General features: G+C 67.0%; 2 protein-coding genes across 2 annotated transcripts in view; one reads left to right on the top strand and one right to left on the bottom strand.

The window, feature by feature from the left end:
• Nucleotides 1-158: 158 nt before the first annotated feature.
• Nucleotides 159-18,320, top strand: LOC311425665 (3',5'-cyclic-AMP phosphodiesterase 4B-like; the record flags this gene model as incomplete). Its single annotated transcript, XM_084501609.1, has 9 exons — nt 159-286; nt 1,977-2,067; nt 3,777-4,000; nt 14,272-14,457; nt 15,239-15,275; nt 15,529-15,602; nt 15,705-15,757; nt 16,743-16,887; nt 18,206-18,320. The coding sequence occupies exons 2-9, from the start codon at nt 2,035-2,037 to the stop codon at nt 18,318-18,320; spliced, it is 867 nt and encodes a 288-aa protein (XP_084357735.1). The 5' UTR covers nt 159-286; nt 1,977-2,034.
• A 68-nt stretch (nt 18,321-18,388) lies between these two features.
• Nucleotides 18,389-20,533, bottom strand: part of KEAP1 (kelch like ECH associated protein 1) — a gene marked incomplete at its 3' end in the record, with an annotated part of 3,187 nt that continues 1,042 nt past the window's right edge. The window contains exon 2 of the mRNA XM_084501608.1: nt 18,389-18,426. Coding sequence (XP_084357734.1) covers nt 18,389-18,426 — 38 coding nt within the window. The remainder of the gene's footprint in view (nt 18,427-20,533) is intronic.

Genomic DNA, 20,533 nt, shown 5'->3' with positions numbered 1-20,533 from the left:
TTCCCATTACCGGGGGGGGGCTCCCGTTGCCCACGTGGTCCCTCCCGGAGCCGCTCCCGCCGCGTTTCCGCCGGCCCCGCGCTGCGCCCGGGCGGCTCCGGTGGCACCGGGACCGGGACCGGGACCGGGACCGGGACCGGGGAGGGGGGTGAGGGGTTGGGGGGGGGGGGTGGGGAAGGCGGGACCCCCCCCCCCTCCCTCCCTCCGTCCCCCGCCGCCCCCGCGCTCCGCCGTAAACACCGGCAGGTGGATGCCGGGCAGCGCCGCCGCACCGGGAGCCGCCGAGGTACCGGGGGGGGGCACCGGGATGGGGGAGCCCAGGACCGGGAGGAGGTGTGGGGGGGGCCGGGGGGGGGGCTGAGGATGGGATTTGGGGCTCCGGTGACCGGGCACCGGGGGGGTGGGGGGAGAACCGGGGGGGTTTTGGGGAGCCGGGGGATGGCACCGCTGGGGGTGTCCCCGGTGGCACCGGTGCGCGGCACCCGCAGCCCCCCCCCCCCCGCCCTAAAAAAAAATAAAAAACCCTAAAAAAATATAAAAAACCCTAAAAAAATATAAAAAAAACCTAAAAAAAACTAAAATCACCGGTCCCGGTGCCTCCCGGTGCCTCCCGGTGCTGGCTACGGGGTGGGGGGGGGGACGCAAGGGGCTGAGCTTCGTGCCCGCCCCACCGGCACCACCGGGAGCGAGGCCGGGGCTGCGGGAAGGGATCCCACGGGAAAGGATCCCAGGGAAACGGATCCCACGGGAAGGGATCCTATAGGAAAGGGGATCCGAGGAGAAAAGGGGTCCCGTAGGAAGTGGGGTCCTGTAGGAAAGGGGATCTATAGTGATGGGGATCCATAGGAAAGGGGATCCCATAGGAAGGGGGATCCAATAGGAAGGGGGATCCATAGGAAGCGGGTCCCATAAGAAGGGGGGGGTCCTATAGGAATGGGGTCCCATAGGAAAGGGGGTCCTATAGGAATGGGGTCCCATAGGAAAGGGGGTCCTATAGGAATGGGAATCCATAGGAAAGGGGATCCGATAGAAACGGGGATCCATAGGAAGGGGGAACCATAGGGAGGGGGATCCCATAGGAATGGGAATCCATAGGAAGGGGGATCCATAGGAAAGGGAACCCCATAGGAAAGGGGATCCATAGGAATGGGGATCCTATAGGAAGGGGTCCCCATAGGAATGGGGATCCTATAGGAAGGGGGGGCCCATGGGAAAGGGGACCCCATAGGAAGGGGGATCCATAGGAAAGGGGATCCCATAGGAAGGGGGATCCATAGGCAGGGGGATCCCATAGGAAGGGGGATCCATAGGAATGGGGATCCTATAGGAAGGGGGGGCCCATGGGAAAGGGGACCCCATAGGAAGGGGGACCCATAGGAATGGGGACCCCATAGGCAGGGGGATCCATAGGCAGGGGGATCCCACGGGAGCGGTGCCGGTGCCGCGGGAAGCGATGCGGCAGGGCCGCGGGAAGGGATCCCGGCGGCGGGGAGAAACGCTGCCGCAGGAGGGGAAACGGGACCGGCAGGAGCGGGGCCACGGGGTGCCGGGCATTGGGGTGCCGGGCATTGGGGTGCCGTGCCACGGGGCGCTGTGCCATGGGGCGCCGTGCCAACGCTGTACCGGTGCCGTGGGGCACGATGCCGGTGCTATGGGGCCTGATTCCGGTGCTATGGGGCACGAGTCCGGTGTTACAGGGCCTGATGCCGGGGTTATAGGGCCTGATGCGGGTCCTATGGGGCCTGCCGCCGGTGCCGTGCCGATGCCGGCGTTCCCTTGGCAACCCCGCTTGCGAAGACGCGGGGGTCCCCAACGCCCCCAGCCCCGATCCGCTGGCGGTGAGGGGGGGGGCGCTTGCTTGTAGCTTGCTTGCAGCCCCCCCCTACCCCATAGTGCCCCCGGCAAGCGGATGGGGAATTTGGGGGGGGCACCGGGGGGGGGCTGCGTGGTCTCACCGCCGCCGCTCTCTCCCGCAGGCGGCCGAGCCCCCCGGGTCCCCCCCCATGGCCCCCGCGCCCTGAGCAGGGTGGGTGCATGGAGAAGAGCCCGGGCGCCCCCCAGGAGGAGGTGAGCGGGGCTGGGGGGGGCACAAAGGGGGGGTATTTTGGGATGGGGAGGGGCACAGGGGGGGGTATTTAGGGAGGGGGGGGGCACGGGGGGGGTATTTAGGGAGGGGGGGGGCAGCCAGGCTGGGTTAATGCCCCCTCCCCAGAGTTCCCAGCCTAATGAAGCGCTTCGTTAGGGGCAGCCCGCGGGGGCACGCTGCTGCGGCGCGGCCCCCCGGGTCTTTGGGGAGGGGGGGTGCTGGAGGGGGCGCTGCGGGGGTGCCGTGCCGTGTAAGGGGTGATGGCCATGTGCCGTGCCGTGCCGTGCCAGGTTGTGCCATGCCGTGCCGTGCCGTGCCGTGCCATGCCGTGTAGGGATGCCTGGCCGTGTGCCGTGCCGTGCCAGGTTGTGCCGTGCCGTGATGCCTGGCCATGTGCCATGCTGTGCCGTGCCGTGCCAGGTTGTGCCATGCTGTGCCGTGCCGTGTAGGGATGCCTGGCCATGTGCCATGCCGTGCCGTGCCATGCCGTGCCAGGTTGTGCCATGCAGTGCCGTGCCATGTAGAGATGCCTGGCCGTGTGCCGTGCCGTGCCGTATCATGCCGTGCCATGCCAGGTTGCGCCGTGCCGTGCCAAGTAAGGATGCCTGGCCATGTGCCGTGCCATGCCGTGCCGTGCCATGCCGTGCCGTGCCATGCCGTGCCGTGATGCCTGGCCATGTGCCATGCTGTGCCATGGCGAGCTGTGCCGTGCTGTGCCATGCCAGGTTGTGCCATGCCGTGCCGTGCCATGTAGAGATGCCTGGCCATGTGCCGTGCCGTGCTGTGCCGTGCCATGCCGTGTAGGGATGCCTGGCCGTGTGCTACACCGTGCCGTGCGGCATCGTGCCGTGCCGTGCCAGGTTGTGCCGTGCCGTGCCGTGTAAGGATGCCTGGCGGTGTGCCATGCTGTGCCGTGCCATGCCAAGCCGTGCTGTGCCGTGCCGTACCATGCCATGCCGTGTAGGGATGCCTGGCCGTGTGCCGTGCCGTGCCGTATTGCGCCGTGCCATGCCAGATTTCTTGGCCATGCCGTGCCGGATCACGCCGTGCTGTTCCATGCTGTGCCATGCCCTGCACCATGCCATTCCGTGCCATTCTGTGCCATTCCATGCTGTGTCGTGGCATTCTGTGCTGTGCCATGCTGTGCTGTGCCACGCCGTGCCATGCTGTGCCATGCCACGCCGTGCTGTGCCAAACCATGCCAAGCCATACCGTGCCATTCCATGCTGTGCCATGCCACGCGAGGGTCCCTGGCTGTGCCGTGCCGTGCCGTGCCATGTGAATCTCCCTGGCCGTGCCGTGCCATACCGTGCCGTGCCATGCCGTGTTGCATTATCTCATGCTGTGCTATACTCCTTGGCTGTGCCATGCCATGCCGTGCCATGCCGTGCCATGCCGTGCCATGCTGTGCCATGCCGTGCCATGCCGTGCCATGTCGTGCCATGCTGTGCCATGCCATAACGTGCCATGCCGTGCCATGCTGTGCCATGCCGTGCCATGCCGTGCCATGTCGTGCCATGCTGTGCCATGCCATAACGTGCCATGCCGTGCCATGCCATGCCGTACTGTGCCGTGCCATAACGTGCCGTGCCATGCCGTGCCGTGCCGTGCCATACCATGCTGTACCACACCATGCCGTGCCATACCGTGCCGTGCGTGCCCCCTGACACCCCCTGCCCCTTACCCACAGCCCCCCCCGGAGTCTCCGGAACCGGGGTCCCGCAGCCACCCCGCGCCCCCCCCGGCCATGCTGGGGGCCGAGCTGCGGCGTGGGCGCCGTCGCCCCTCGGCCGGCCTCTTGGTGCCCCCCTGGAAGCCCCCGGAGCGGGCGCGCTCCCCCGAGCTGCCCCGACCCACCTCGCTGCCGCTGCGCGTGCCCCCCCGCATCGCCGTCACCCAGGCCGAGCCCCACAGGTAGGGACGGGGGCGTTTTGGGGGGGGGAGATGTCCTGGGGGGGGCATGGGGGGAGATGGTGAGGGGATAACAAGGGGATGGGGGCGAGTTCCTAAATGGGGGAAGTGCTTGGGGTGGGGGCAGTGGTGGGGATGGGGGCTGTGTGTGGGGATAGGGACAGGATGGGGACAGGGACAGGGACAGGATGGGGACAAGGAGCTTGAGAGGGTGACAAGTGCCTGGGACAGGACCAGGATGGTGCTGGGGACAAGGATGGTGCCTGGCGTGGGGACAATCCGGGATGGGGATGGGGACAGGGATGGGGACAAATGGCCAGGGATGATGAGACGTGGGACAGGGACAGGGACAGGGACAGGGACAGGGACAGGACCGGAGCCAGGATGGGGACGGTGCTGGGGATGGGGACAGCACCCAGGATAAGGCCAAGCATCGGGTCATGGGGACAATTTTTTGGGGATGGGGACAATTTGGGGGGATGGGGACAATGTTTTGGGGATGGGGACAATTTGGGGGGATAAGGACGATTTTTGGGGATGGGGACAATTTGGGGGGATGGGGACAAGCGTCTGGGGACGGGCACAGTGCCACCCTGGGGCCGTGGCCCCGCTGGGCACCACCAGCTCTGGACCCGCCGCCACCGGCACCGCCGCGGGGCTGCAGCGAGGGTCCTGGCCCCGTGTCCCCGCCGTGTCCCCGCCGTGTCCCCGCCGTGTCCCCGCCGTGTCCCCGCGCCCCCAGCCCCTCGGTGCCGCTTCCCTCGCGGGCTGGATGCGGCCCCGGCCGGGGCTGCAGCGGGGAGCCGGGTGCCCCCCCCTCGCCCCCCCCCCCCGCTGCAATGAATCATCCGCCGAAATTTCCAGGGTGTGCTCCCGCCCGCTGCCCTCCCACCACCCAGCTCAGCCCCCCCCCCCCGGACCCCCCCCCCAATTTTCATCCCGACCCCCCCCCCACCCCTCCATGGGGGGGTGCCTGGAGCGCGGTGCTGGGGGTGCATCCCCTGGGGGGGGGGGGCGCAATGTGTTGTGATAGGGGGATTTTTTTTTTTGGGGGGGGGGGGGGCGCATGGGGGTGCCCCCACCCTGCCCGTGGTGCCCCCAGGGGGTGCTGGGGGGCTCCCAGCAGCGCCGTTTTTCCCCTAAGGGGGGGCGCCCTGCGGTACTTTTGGGGGAGGTCCCCGAATTATGGGGGGGGGGGGCACCTTGTTTTGCCTTGGTATCGGCGGGGGGGGGGTTTCCCCAACCGGGGGGAGCCCCCACTGAGAGGGGAGCCCCCACTGAGGGGGGGATCCCATGGCGAGGGGTCCCCATTTGGGGGCGCGGGGGGGGATGCGACGGATCCCAGAGGGGATCCCATTACCGGGGGGGGGTTCCCCCCTTGTACCCGGGTTGGGGGGGGGGGGGCAGTTCCCGACGGGAGGGGGGCGGAGGTGGGGGGGGGAAGAACCGGAGGCTGCGCCGGGGCGGGGGGAGGCGCCGAGGCGGGCGCGCAGAGGCGGCGGCACCGGCGGCGGCAGCGGCACCGGCACCGGCAGCGGCGGCAGGCGCCTCCCCGGGGGTCTTCCCCGTCGGTTCCCGGGGGCCATGCGGAGCCCGGAACCGGGTAGAGCCCCCTCGGCTCCCCCCCCCGCCGCCACCGCCGCCGCGCATCGTTAGGAACCGGGGGAACGGGGAGCGGAGGGGGTGGAAGGGGGGGGGGGGGGGGCGCGCAAAACGGAGCCGCCGCCGGTGCGCCCCGGTGCCGGGGGGATGGAGGGGGCGGCGGGAGCTCGGAAAAGCCTCTCGCTGTCGTTGCCGGTGCCCCGGGAGGGGTCGGCAACCTTGAAGCCCCCCCAGCACCTCTGGCGCCAGCCCCGGACCCCCATCCGCATCCGGCACCGCGGCTTCTCCGACACCGAGCGGCCGCCGCCGCGGCCCATGGAGCGGGCGGACGCCGTGGACACCGGTGACCGACCCGGGCTGCGCAAATCTCGCATGTCCTGGCCTTCCTCCTCCTCCTCCTCCTCCTGCTCTTCCTCCCACGGACCCCCCGGCACCGGCAGGCGGTAGGTGCGGGCGACGGCGGGGCCGCGGGGAGCGGGACGCCGCCGCCGGCCCCCTCGACGCCTCCGGTGACGCGGAGCCGTGGGGACCCCCGCGAGGCTTTGGGGATGGGGGACCCATCCCCGGGACCCCATCCCCAAAAAACCTGGACCCCCCGCAACCCGAGGGGCTCGGAACCCCCCCGGTAACCCCCCACCCTTTTGGGGCGAACCCGCTCTGAGCGGAACCGGCCGCGGGCACCCAACGGAGGGTCCCCGACCCGCAACCGCGGCGCCGTTCCCCGTGGGTGCTGGCAGAGGGGGGGTCCCGTTCCCTGTCTCCCCCCCCCGGGAGCCATCTGGCGCCGGGTCTGGCTGTTCCCGGCAGCTGGAAGGAATTTTGTTTTTTTGGGGGGGCGAGCAAACAACTTGTGAATCGACGGCTGGTGCCTCGTAGTAACGCGGCGGGAGCGCGCGGCGCCTCGCTCTTCCGGGCGAGCGGCACCTCCGGCTTCATTAGGGGGAGATAATTTATGCAAACGAAGCGCAGCAGATGGTTCGGGCTCCTTCTTCCCTCCTCTTCCTTCGCTCTTCTAATTGGGGCCAGGGCGCCGCGCCGAGGAGCTTCCCCTCGCCGGGTGGGCGCGGGGGCGGCGGATTTGGGGGGCGCCGAGCCCCGGCCCCGGTGCGGGGCCACCGGCTCCGGCCCCGCCGGGAGGAACCGGCTCAAACCTTGGCCGGTCCCTTCCTGGAGCAATTAATTGAATTAGGGCAAAACAATGGGGCCGCTTGGGCGACCGGCTCTGCTGGGGTTTCTTCTCCCCCCCCCGGCGGCTCCGGTATTCGGGAAGGATCCGGCCACCGCCGGCTCCCGGAGCCTTTTCCGAAACCTTTTCTCAATCCCTTTCCAAAACCTTCCCCGAAACCTCTCCCGAAACCTTTTCCGAAACCTTTTCCGAAACCTTTTCCGAAACCTCCCGCCCCCGCTGGCCGGACCCCAACCCCCCCCCACCATGCCCCGAGCTCCGCCGCCTTCCGTGGGCTCCCGCAGCCCTCACCGTAATTAATTCCTCCTGCCTTAATTCCTTTCCTTTTAGGAAAAAAATAATCAAATAACCACCGAGCTCTCGCACCTCCGCGGGGCCGCGCCGCTCCCCGGCCGATAAAAGCCCCGCCGGCATTTATTGTGTGCCGTAATCTTTTTCGAGCCCGATGAGTCACCTGCGCCCATTAAAAGTGATTCACGTCGGTTTTAAGCTCCCGGATAATTTCCCCGTTTACTAGAAAATCCCGCGCCGGCGGGCGGGCCGAGCACACGCGCGCGGCTGCTGGAAATAGCAGGGACGCCCCCGGGACGGGACGGGATTGCGGCACCGCACGGCGGGGGCCCCGCTGGGGTGGCTGTCCCCATGCTCGTCCCGTCCCCGTGCCCGTCCTCGTCCCCGTGTCCATCCCGGCCCCGTGCCCGTCCCGGCCCCAAACCGTCCTGGCCCTGTGCTCGGCCCTGTTTGTGCCTTGGCTCCGTCCCATCTCTCTCCGTTCCCAGTTCCTTTCCAGTCCCGTCCCATCCCATCTGTGTCCCCATCCCATTTCTGTCCCCATTCCCATCCCATTTGTGTCCCCATCCCCATCCCATTTGTGTCCCCATCCCCATCCCATTTGTGTCCCCAACCCATTTGTGTCCCCATCCCATTTGTGTCCCTATCCTATTCGTGTCCCCATCCCCATCCCATTCGTGTCCCCATCCCATTCGTGTCCCCATCCCATTTGTGTCCCTATCCCATTTCTGTCCCCATCCCCATCCCATTTACGTCCCCATCCCAGTTGTGTTTCCAACCCATTTGCATCCCTATCCTCATCCCATTTGTGTCCCCATCCCATTTGTGTCCCTATCCTATTTCTGTCCCCATCCCCATCCCATTTGTGTCACCATCCCATTTGTGTCCCAATCCCATTTGTGTCCCCATCCTATTTCTATCCCCACCCCATTTGTGTCCTCAACCCATTTGTGTCCCCGTCCCATTTGTGTCCCTACCCTATTTGTGTCCCCATCCCTATCCCATTCGTGTCCCCATCCCTTTTGTGACCCCATTCAATTTGTGTCTTCAACCTCATCCCATTTGTGTCCCCAATCCCATTTCTGTCCCCATCCCCATCCCATTTCTGTCCCTATACCATTTGTGTCCCCATCCCATTTCTGTCCCCATCCTATTTCTATCCCCATCCCATTTCTGTCCCCATCCCATTTGCGTCCCCATCCCTATCCCATTAGTGTCCTCATCCCATTTGCGTCCCCGTCCCATTTTTGTCCCCATCCCATTTCTGTCCCCATCCCCATCCCATTTCTGTCCCCATCCCATTTCTGTCCCCATCCCCATCCCATTTCTGTCCCCATCCCAATTCTGTCCCCATTCCCATCCCATTAGTGTCCCCATCCCCATCCCATTTGTGTCCCCATCCCATTTCTGTCCCCATCCCATTTCTGTCCCCATTCCCATCCCATTTCTGTCCCCATCCCATTTGTGTCCCTATCCCCATCCCATTTGTGTCCCCATCCCCTTTCTGTCCCCATCCCCTTTCTGTCCCCATCCCCTTTCTGTCCCCATCCCATTTCTGTCCCCATCCCCCCCCCCCCCTCCCATTCCTTCACTCCCTTTCCTTCTCAACACCCCCTTGGTGACGGGGTCAGGAACAGGGACAGGGACAGGGACAGGGACAGGGACAGGGACAGGGACAGGGCCGGGTATGGGGCCGGGACGCGGAGCAGCCGTGCCCCCCCACCTTTCACCACCTCCAAATTTTCCCCTTGCAGCCAACCCAGGCACAAACAACCCCGGGGGGGGGGGGGGGGGGGGGGGGGCACAGCCTCCTCCCCATCCCGGGGACACCGGGGACACCGTGGCCTTTTTGGGGAGGGGGGGTCACAGACCCCGTGTCCCCATCCCCGGAGGTGCTTTGGGGTCCGGTGCTTGGGTTCGGAGACGTTCGGTGCCTCCCCCCCCCCCAATTTAGCCCCCCCCCCCGAGAGCGCCGGTTGCTAAATTTGCCGGCGGTGAGTCAGCCGGCGGCTGCTGCGCGGCCCCCCCCCGGCGTCACCCGGCGTCGCCCACCGCCCACCGGCGGGGAAATGGGGACCCCCGAGAGCCCCCCCCCAATGGGGATGGGGGTGTCGGTGGGGCTGAGGTCCTGTGGGAGGCCGGGGGGGGGTCTTCCTGGGGGGGCTGGGGTCTTACTGGGGGGGTTGGGGTCTTACTGGGGGGGCTGGGTTCTTACCGGGGGGGCTGGGGTCCTCCTGGGGGGCTGGGGTCTTACTGGGGGGTTAGGGTCTTAGTGGGGGGGCTGGGGTCTTACTGGGGGGGCTGGGGTCTTACTGTGGGGCTGGGGTCTTCCTGGGGGGCTGGGGTCTTATGGGGGGGGCTAGGGTCTTGCTGGGGGTCTGGGGTCTTACTGGGGGGTCTGGGGTCTTACTGGGGGCTGGGGTCTTACTGGGGGGTCTGGGGTCTTACTGGGGGCTGGGGTCTTACTGGGGGGGCTGGGGTCTTACTGTGGGGCTGGGGTCTTACTGGGGGGCTAGGATCTTACTGGGGTCTTACTGGGGGGTTAGGGTCTTAGTGGGGGGGCTGGGGTCCTCCTGGGGGGGTTGGGGTCTTACTGGGGGGGCTGGGGTCTTACTGGGAGGGCTACGGTCTTACTGGGGGGCTGGGGTCTTACTGGGGGGTTAGGGTCTTACTGGGGGGCTGGGGTCTTACTGGGGGGGGTAGGGTCTTAATGGGGGGGCTGGGGTCTTAGTGGGGGGGCTGGGGTCTTCCTGGGGGGCTAGGGTCTTACTGGGGGGGCTGGGGTCTTACTGGGGGGGCTAGGGTCTTACTGGGGGGCTGGGGTCTTCCTGGGGGGGGCTGGGGTCTTACTGGGGGTTAGGGTCTTACTGGGAGGTCTGGGGTCTTACTGGGGGGATGGGGTCTTCCTGGGAGGTCTGGGGTCTTCCTGGGGGGCTGGGGTCCTCCTGGGGGGCTGGGGTCTTACTGGGAGGTCTGGGGTCTTACTGGGGGGCTAGGGTCTTAGTGGGGGGGCTGGGGTCTTACTGGGAGGTCTGGGGTCTTCCTGGGGGGGCTGGGGTCTTACTGGGGGGCTGGGGTCTTGTAGCCCCATCCTGGATCCTGGTGTGATGGGGGGGGGGTTGGGGGTAGAGGGAGGCTGTGGGGCGCGGGGAGGTTTTGGGGTGTGGGGAGGATGGGGACTTGGAATGGGCATGGGGACAGGGGATGGGGTCATGGGACAGGGACAGGGAATATGGGATGAGGACATGGGATGGGGGCAGGAACACGGGATGGGGACAAGGACATGGGGTAGGGAATATGGGATGGGGAGGGGGACATGGGATGGGGACAGGGACATGGGATGGGGACAGGAAATATGGGATGGGGACACAGGAGGGGGACAGGGACATGGGATGGGGACAGGGACTTGTAATGGGGACAAGGAAGATGGGAGGGGGAATCTGGGATGGGATGGGGACACAGGATGGGGACAGGGAATATGGGATGGGGACAGGGACACATAATGGGGACAGGGACTATGGGATGAGGATGGGGATGGATGGGGTGGGATGGGGACACGGGACGGGGACAGGGACATGGGATGGGGACAGGAAATATGGGATGGGGTCATGGGATAGGGACAGGGACGGGGACAGGGACCCGTAATGGGGACAGGGACACAGGATGGGGACAGGAAATATGGGATGGGGTCATGGGATGGGGACAGGGACTTGTAATGGGGACAAGGAAGATGGGAGGGGGAATCTGGGATGGGACGGGGACACAGGATGGGGACAGGGAATATGGGATGGGGACAGGACACAGGATGGGGACAGGGACTCATAATGGGGACAGGGAATATGGGATGAGGATGGGGATGTATGGGATCGGGACGGGGACACGGGACAGGGACTTGGAATGGGGACAGGAAATATGGGATGGGGTCATGGGATAGGGACAGGGACGGGGACAGGGACCCGTAATGGGGACAGGGACCCGGGACGGGGACAGGGACAGGGTGGGGGTCACCCCCCCCCCCCCCGCACATCCCCTACAGCGCCGGCACCGCCGCGGGGCCGAGATTTTTGGGGCCGGGGGGGCGTGGCCATTTTGGGAGGGGGCGTGTCCTCGAGGCGGGGGGCGTGTCCTCGAGGCGGGGGGCGTGTCCTTTCGGGGGGGGGGGGGGGGCGTACCCGGCTCCCCCCCCGGCCCCCCCCCCCCCCGGCGCTCTCTCACCCCGTTCCCTGCCCGCAGCCATGGCCCGGGAGCGGCGGGGCCGGGGCCGGCCCCGGGTCCCCGAACTGCGTTTGGAGGACGGGGGGGGCCCCACGGGAGCCGGGGGGGGCCCTTTAGGACCCGGGGGGGGGCCGGTGTCCCCCCCCCTCGCCTCCCCCGGGGGCTCCCCCGGTTTCCTGCAGCGCCTCCGCCTCAACCGCAGCATCCAGGAGCGGCACCGCCGGCTGCGGGGCAGGTACCGGGACCCCCCCCCGGGACCCCATTACCACCCCCCCACACCCGCCACCCCCCTTTTTGACCCCCCCCCCGGACCCCGTTTTGTCCCCCCGGGACCTCTTTTTGCCCCCCCCGGCCCCGTTTTGCCCCCCCCATGCCCCAGTTGGTGCCTGCCCTATAACCCCGTTTTTCACCCCCCCCCCCCCCGTGACCCCATTTCACCCCCCCCAGGACCCCGTTTTGACCCCCCCCGACCCCATTTTGTTCCCCCATAACCCTATTTCCCCCCCCCATAACCCTATTTTGCCCCCCCAACCCTATTTGCCCCCAACCCTATTTCCCCCCCATAACCCATTTCCCCCCCCATAACCCATTTTCCCCCCCAACCCCATTTTGCCCCCCCATAACCCCACTTCCCCCCCCATAACCCTATTCGCCCCCCCATAACCTCATTTCCCCCCCCAGCCCCATTTTACCCCCCCAACCCCATTTTGCCCCCCCATAACCCTATTTGCCCCCCCATAACCCCATTTCCCCCCCCCGACCCCATTTTGCCCCCCCCCATTGCAGGGAGCAGGGCACGGCCCCCCCCCCCGCTGCCCCCAAATCCCCGTGGCCCCCCCCAGTGTCACCATAAGGTGGGGGGGGGACAAATCCCGGTGTCCCTTATGGGAAGGGGGGGGGCACGGAGCTGTGGGGTGGGGGCTGGTGGCCACCAAAACCTCGGGGGGGGGCACCCTATGTCCATAAAGGGGGGGCAGGACCCCCCCATACCCCATTTTGGGGGGGGGCACAGGGCCCCCCCCCCCGCTGTTAGGAGGGGAAGCAGCGGCCGTGCGGGGCGGGGGGGGGGGGGGGCAGGACACGGAGCCCCCCCCCGGCTCTTTTATGGGACGGCGCCGCCCCCCCCCCCCGTGGCCATATATTGGGGGGGGGGGAGATCTTTTTGTGACCCCCCCCCCGGCACTCGTCAGCCTTTGGGGCGCTTTGTTTTTATGGCGACCCTACAATAACATTGGGGGGGGGGGGGGGGGGGCGGGCCGCCGGGTTCCTTCCGCGCTCCAGGGGGAAGTGGGCGACGGTTGGAGGGGGAGGGGACACCGGGGAACCCCCCCCCTTGGTGACAACACCGAGGGGGGGGGACACGGAAATGGGGCCGGGGGGCGCGATGCCCGGGGGGGCCCCATAAGGGGCTGGGGGGGGCGGGAAGGGGGGGCCCGTGGGTTGGTGGCACCGCGGGGGGGGTCCCGTGCGCCCCCCCACACCCTGTGACCCTATAGGGGACCCCGATCCCCGTCGCCACCCATGGGTGCTGCTGCACCCAAGGGTCCCCGTGTCGCAGCAGGACCCCCCCCCGTGCCCCCCCCCAAGGTGATGTCGGTGACACCGATAGGGGAGGGGGGGCGGCGGCGCCGGCACCCGTGGGGGGGCACCCATGGGTGTCACCGGCACCCGTGGGGGGGTGGCAGCACCCGTGGGGTGGCACCCGTGGGGTGGCACTTGTGGGGTGGCGCTGGCATCCGTGGGGGGGCACCCAGGGGTGTCACTGGTAGCTGTGGGGTGTCACCAGCACCCGTGGGGTGTCACCAGCACCCATGGGTGTCACTGGCACTCGTGGGGTGTCGCTTATGGGGTGTCACCAGCACCCATGGGTGTCACTGGCAGCCGTGGGGTGTCACCAACACCCGGGGGGTGTCACTTATGGGGTGTCACCAGCACCCATAGGGTGTCACCGGCACCCAGGGGGGGGCACCCATGGGTGTCACCGGCACCCATGGCATGGCACCAAGCTCGATTTGGGGTCTGCAGGGATGGGAATGGGGACAGGGTGGGGACACAAATAGGGCCATAATGGGGACATGGGACGGGGATGGGGACACAAATGGGGACAGGATGGGGCCAGGGATGGGGCCAGGGACACAAATAGGGCCAGGGATGGGGACATGGGACAGGGACGGGGACACAAATGGGGATGGGGACAGGATGGGGACAGAATGGGGATGAGGACAAGGAACGGGGACAGGGATGACATGGGGACAGGGGTAGGGACATGGGATGGAGACAGGGATGGGGACGGAATGGGGACGGGAACAGGGATGGGGACTGGGATGGGGACCCAAGCAGTGGGGCCGGGCTGTGGCCACAATTTAGGTTTGGGGCCACGTTTTGGGGTCGGGGCCGGGCTGTGGCCACATTTTAGGGTCAGGGCTGGGCTGGGGCCACGTTTTGGGGTCAGGGCAAGGTTGGGGCCACATTTTAGGGCTGGGGCCTGGCTGGGGCCACATTTTAGGGTCAGGGCCGGGTTGGGGCCATGTTTTGGGATCGGGGCCAGGTTGGGGCCACATTTTAAGGTTGGGGCCTGGCTGTGGCCACGTTTTGGGGTCAGGGCCGGGTTGGGGCCATGTTTCGGGGTCAGGGCTGGGCTGTGGCCACATTTTGGGGTCAGGGCCTGGCTGTGGCCACGTTTTGGGATCGGGGCCTGGCTGTGGCCACATTTTAGGGTCAGGGCCGGGTTGGGGCCACGTTTTGGGGTTGGGGCCTGGCTGGGACCACATTTTGGGGTCAGGGCCTGGCTGTGGCCACGTTTCAGGATCGGGGCCTGGCTGTGGCCACATTTTGGGGTCAGGGCCTGGCTGTGGCCACATTTCGGGATCGGGGCCTGGCTGTGGCCACGTTTCGGGATCGGGGCCTGGCTGTGGCCACGTTTCGGGATCGGGGCCTGTCCGCTGACCCTCCTCCCCGTGTCCCCTCGGTGTCCCCGCAGCTTCGAGGTGGAGAATGGCGCCTCCCCCGCCCGCAGCCCCCTGTCCCCCCAGGCCAGCCCGGGGCTGGTGCTGCACCCAGGGGTGCCCCCCGGGCAGCGCCGCGAGTCCTTCCTCTACCGCTCCGACAGCGACTACGACGCCTCCCCCAAAAGCATGTCCCGCAACTCCTCCATCGCCAGCGAGGCGTGAGTGTCCCCCCCCCGGGACCCCCCAGACCCCCCCGAAACCCCAAAATCCCCCCCCCCCACCTCAAGGACCCCTCGCCGCCCCCTTTATGCATCCCATAGGGCCCCCTTGCCGCCCCACAACCCCGCCGGCCCCATAAGTGGCTCCGGGACCCCCTGTGTGTCCCGATGACCCCCCCGCTCCTTGTCCTGCCCCCCCCCTTTTTGTCCTGCCCCCCCCACCCCGCTGACCCCATACAGGCGCCAGTGACCCCGCGCTGTCCCCTCCGTGTCACCGTCACCCCACGTGTGATGGGGACCCCCCCCTCTCTGACCCCATACCCCAGGGAACCCCCTGCACTGTCCCCATACGTGCCCCCCCACCCCCACGGTCCCCTACATGTCCCAGTGACCCCCCCACTGCCACCTTACACATCCCAGTGACCCCCCCATCACCCTACACCCCCCCAATGTCCCCCTACACGTCCCAGTGACCCCCCCACTGCCACCCTATACCCCCCCAGTGTCCCCCTGACAGTGGGACCACCCCACTGTCCCCCCCCCATGTCACAGTGACCCCCCCACTGTCCCCCTACACATCCCAGTGCCCCCCCCATGTCCCCCTACACGTCCCAAGGACCCCCCCCAATGTCCCCTTACACAGTGACCCCCCCATCACCCTACACGCCATAGACCCCCCCCCAACTGCTCCCCCCATCTCAGGGTCCCCCCCCCCGAGCCCCCCACTTGTCCCCCCCCCCCCCGTGTCCCCCCCCCCCGCTGACCCCCATCTCTCTTGCAGCCACGCCGAGGACCTGATTGTCACCCCCTTCGCCCAGGTAGGGGGGACGGGGACAAGGGGGGGGGGCACAGCAGGGTTGGGACCCCCCCTCCCCAAACCCTAAAAAGGGTTGGGACCCCCCCACCCCAAACCCTAAAACTGTTTGGGGGGGGGGGCAGGGTGAATCCCACTGCTTGGGCTGCGGGCGCTATTTGGGGCTGGGGTCCCTCCCACTGTGTCTGACCCCCCCTCATTGTGCCCCCCCCCCCCATTTTTGTGCCCCCCCCCCCTTATTGTGCCCCCCCCCCCAGGTGCTGGCGAGCCTCCGCAGCGTCCGCAACAACTTCTCCATCCTCGCCAATGTGCCCACCCCCACGGCCAGCAAGTGAGTGACCCCCCCCCGAATCCCACCCTGATGTGGGGGGGGGACAGGGCTGTGCCCCCCCCCCAAAAAAAAACCAATCTCTTCCCCCCCCCCCCCCCCCAGGAGGTCGCCTGTTGGCTCCCAGCCCCCCGCTGTCTGCAAGGCCACGCTCTCAGGTTGGCGCTGAAGGGGTTAATTTTTTGGGGGGGGGGGGGGGGGGCAGTTTGGGGCTGTAGGGGTTAATTTTTTTTTAGGGGGGGGTCCTCGGGGCTGAAGGGGTTAATTTTTGGGGGGGGGCTTGCTGGGGAAACTGAGGCACAGGATGGTGGACCCCATCCCTGTCCCCATCCCCTTGGGGTCCCCGTAACCCCCCCCAAATAAATGTCCCCATCCCTGTCCCCATGGGGTCCCTGTAACCTCCCCCCCAAATGTCCCCATCCCCATGGGGTCCTCGTACCCCCCCCCAAATGTCCCCATCCTAATGGGGTCCCTGTAACCCCCCCAAATGTCCCGATCCCTGTCCCCATGGGGTCCTTGTACCCCCCCCAAATGTCCCCATCCCCTTGGGGTCCTTTTAACCCCCCCCAAATGTCCCCATCCCCTTGGGGTCCTTTTAACCCCCCCCAAATGTCCCCATCCTAATGGGGTCCCTGTAGCCCCCTTGTCCCCATCCCCATGGGGTCCCCTCACCCCATGGCCCCCTGTAGCCCCCTTTTCCCATCCCCTTGGGGTCCCCCCACCCCATCCCCTTCCCCCCACCCCCATGGGGTCCCCTCTCCCCATCCCCATGGGGTCCTCTCACCCCGTCCCCATGGGGTCCCCTCGCCCCGTCCCTTTCCCCCCGTCCCCTCGGGGTCCCCTCTCCCCATCCCCATCCCCATGGGGTCCCCTCTTCCCATCCCCTTCCCCCCCTCCCCATGAGGTCCCCTCTTCCCATCCCCATGGGGTCCCCTCACTCTGTCCCCATGGGGTCCCCTCGCCCCGTCCCCTTTCCCCCCATCCCCATGGGGTCCCCTCTTCCCATCCCCTCAGGGTCCCCTCTCCCTGTCCCCATGGGATCCCCTCACCCCGTCCCCTCGGGGTCCCCTCTCCCCGTCCCCTGGGGGTCCCGTGGGGGTCCCGTGGGGTCCCCCCGCGCCCCCTGACGCGGCGGCCCCGCAGAGGAGACGTACGAGCAGCTGGCCATGGAGACGCTGGAGGAGCTGGACTGGTGCCTGGACCAGCTGGAGGCCGTGCAGCCGCACCGCTCCGTCAGCGAGATGGCCTCCAACAAGGTGCGGGGACACGGGGACGTCGTGGGGACACCGTGGGGACATGGGGACATCAGGGGGACATGGGGACGCCGTGGGGATACGGAGACATCATGGGGATATGGGGACATGGGGACACTATGGGGATATGGGGACACCGTGGGGACATGGGGACACCATGGGGACATCGTGGGGACACAGGGACATCGTGGGGACACCATGGGGACATGGGGACACCATAGGGACACGGGGACGCCGTGGGGACATGGGGACATCATGGGGACATCATGGGAACACAGGGACATCATGGGGACAGGAATGGAGACAGCTTCATCATGGGGACATGGGGACATCATGGGGACATCATGGGGACACGGGGACATCATGGGGATATAGGGACACGGGGACACTATGGGGATATGGGGACACCGTGGGGACATGGGGACATCATGGGGACATGGGGACGCCGTGGGGATATGGGGACATGGGGACGCCGTGGGGATATGGGGACATGGGGACATCATGGGGACATGAGGACAACATGGCGACACCATGGGGACATGGGGACATCATGGGGATACGGGGACATGGGGACACTATGGGGATATGGGGACACCATGGGGACATGGGCACACCAGGGGGACATCGTGGGGACACCATGGGGACATGGGGACACCATAGGGACACGGGGACGCCGTGGGGACATGGGGACATCGTGGGGACAGGAATGGAGACAGCTCCATCATGGGGACATGGGGACACGGGGACACCGTGGGGACATCATGGGGACACCATGGGGCCATGGGGACATCATGGGGACATGGGGATATGGGGACACCATGGGGACACAGGGACACCATGGGGACATCATGGGGACACCATGGGGGACATGGGGACATCATGCGGACATCATGGGGACATGGGGACATCGTGGGGACATCCTGGGGACACCGAGACACCATGGGGATATCATGGGGACATGGGGACATCATAGGGACGTGGCTCCATCAGGGGACAGGGATGGGGACAGCTCCACCATGTGGATGGGGTCATGGCTCCGTCATGGGGACAGCTCCGTCATGGGGACACATTTGGGGACATGGTTCCACCATGGGGACATGGCTCCGTCATGAGGACAGGGATGGGGACGGGGATAGGGACGGCGCCGTCATGGGGACACATCTGGGGACATGGCTCCGCCGTAGGGACATGGATGGGGACAGCTCTGTCATGGGGACAGGGATGGGGACAGGGATGGGGACATGGCTCTATCATGGGGACATGGCTCCACCATGGGGACAGGGACAGGGCCCTGCTCCGATATGGGGGTCAGGGGTTGGGGACAGCTCCATCATGGAGATGTTTCTGCCATAGGGACAGGGATGGGGACAGGGATGGGGACAGGGATGGGGACAGTTCTGTCATGGGGACGTATATGGGGACATGGCTCCGTCATGGGGACAGGGATGGGGACGTGGCTCCGCCATAGGGACGGGAATGGGGACAGGGATGGGGCCGTGGCACCGCCATGGGGTTGGGGACAGGAACCTGTCACCTTTATGGGGACAGGGACAGGGACAGGAACCTGGCGCCGCCTTGGGGACACAAATGGGACACAGCTGCTATGGGGACGGGGACGGGACCCTGCTCCGTATGGGGACAGGGACGGGGACAAGACCCCCGTTGTGCCGTGGGGGACGGGTCCCCAGCACCGCTGTGGGGACAGGGACAGGGCTTTGGGGACAGGGATGGGACTTTGGGGACAAGGACAGGGCTTTGGGGACAGGGACAAGGTTTTGGGGTCAGGGACGGGGCTTTGGGGACAGGGACGTGGCTTTGGGGTCAGGGACAGGGCTTTGGGGACAGGGATGGGACTTTGGGGACAGCGACGGGGCTTTGGGGTCAGTTTCCCCCCCCCCATTTTATAGGACCACCCCCCTTTTAACAGCCCCCCCATTTTTAGGACCCCCCCCATATTATAGGACCCCCCCATTTTTTAGCCCTCCCCATCTTATAGGACCCCCCACTTTATAGGGCCCCCCCATATTATAGGACCCCCCCCATTTTATAGCCCCCCCCATTTTATAGGACCACCCCTTTTACAGCCCCCCATTTTGTAGCCCCCCCCATTTTATAAGACCCCTTAATATTATAGGACCCCCCATTTTATAGGACCCCCCCCTTTTACAGCCCCCCCATTTTTTAGGACCCCCCCATTTTTTAGCCCTCCCCCATTTTATAGGGCCCCCCACTTTATAGCACCCCCCCCCATATTATAGGACCCCCCCATATTATAGGAACCCCCCATTTTATAGGACCCCCCCATTTTATAGGACCCCCCTTTTTTTATAGGACCCCCCCATTTCATAACCCCCCCATCTTATAGCTCCCCCCATTTTAAACCCCCCCATATTACAGCGCCCCCCCCCATTTTCTAGCCCCCCCATCATTTTATAGGACCCCCCCCATTTTATAGGACCCCCCCATTTCATAGCCCCCCCCATTTTACCCCCCCCATCTTACCCCCCCCATTTTACCCCCCCCCACCCCCTTACACCCCCCTATCCATGGTTGGGGGGGGGGGGGGGCCCATCCCTACCCCCCCCCCCCACCCCCCCCCATTACACCGCAGCGTGGCCGTGACCGTGGGGGGGGGGGGGGACACAAGGATGGGGGGGGGGGGGGGGACACAGCGTGGGGGGGGGACACGCAGGAGGGAGGGGCCGGGGGGGGGGGGGGGGCGTGGGGTGGGGGGGGGGGAGGAGCGTGGCCGAGCACCCGCAGCCCCGCGCAGGGCGTCAGGACCCCGCCCGCAGCCCCACATCGGCCACCGGGACCCGCCGGGACCCCCCCCCCTCGGACCCCCCCGGACCCCCCCGGACCCCCCCCCGGTCCCCCCCCGGACCCCGTCCTGGCCCCCCCCCCGGCCCCCCCCCCCCACCCCCATAGCATCCCATAGCATCCTCTGCGTCCCTGCTGGCCTCTCCCGCATCCCCCCCCCCTCCCTTTCCTTCCCCCCCCCCCCCCATCCGATTTTTTGTGTGTCCCCCCCCCCCGATTTTTTGACCCCCCCCCCTATTTTTGTCCCCCCCCCCGGCCCCCCCCTTTTGCCCATCACCTCCCATCCCCCCCCCCATTCCCCCCCCATCCTCCTTGACCCCCCCCTTCCATTCCTAACCCCCCCCTTCAATTTCTACCCCCCCCCCCCAAATTTCTGACCCCCCCCCCTCCATTCCTCACCCCCCCCCGATGGCTTTGGGGGGTCCCCACTGACCCCCCCAGCACCCCCTATAAGGGGGGGGGGGGAGAAATTGCAAGGCCTTGGAGGGGGGGGGGGGGGGGGGGGCAGCGATGTGACCGGGCCCCCCCCCGGCGTCTGCAGCACCGGGGGGGGGGGTGGGGGGGGGGCACTGGCGGTGCCCTCCTGCCCCAGGGGGGGGGCTCTGCTGCCCCCCCCCGGCACCCACCATGCCCACGACCCCCCCCGAGCCCTGAAGCAGCCCCAGGCCGTTAAAGGGCAGTAGGGGGGGGGGGGGGGGGAGAAATTTTATAGGGGGGGGGGGGTGGGGGGGGGGTTGTGACCCCCCCCCCGGCACCCTTAGGGTGGTGGCAGCGGGGAGGCCCGGTGCCCCCCCCCGCGGCCAGAAAATGCCCTTGGTGGACTTCTTCTGCGAGACCTGCGCCAAGCCCTGGCTCGTGGGC

This window comes from Aythya ferina (assembly GCF_964211825.1).
Source record: "Aythya ferina genome assembly, chromosome: 33".
Lineage (NCBI taxonomy): Eukaryota > Metazoa > Chordata > Aves > Anseriformes > Anatidae > Aythya > Aythya ferina.
The sequence above is the reverse complement of the archived record's forward strand: the minus strand, read 5'-3'. Positions and strand labels throughout refer to the sequence as shown.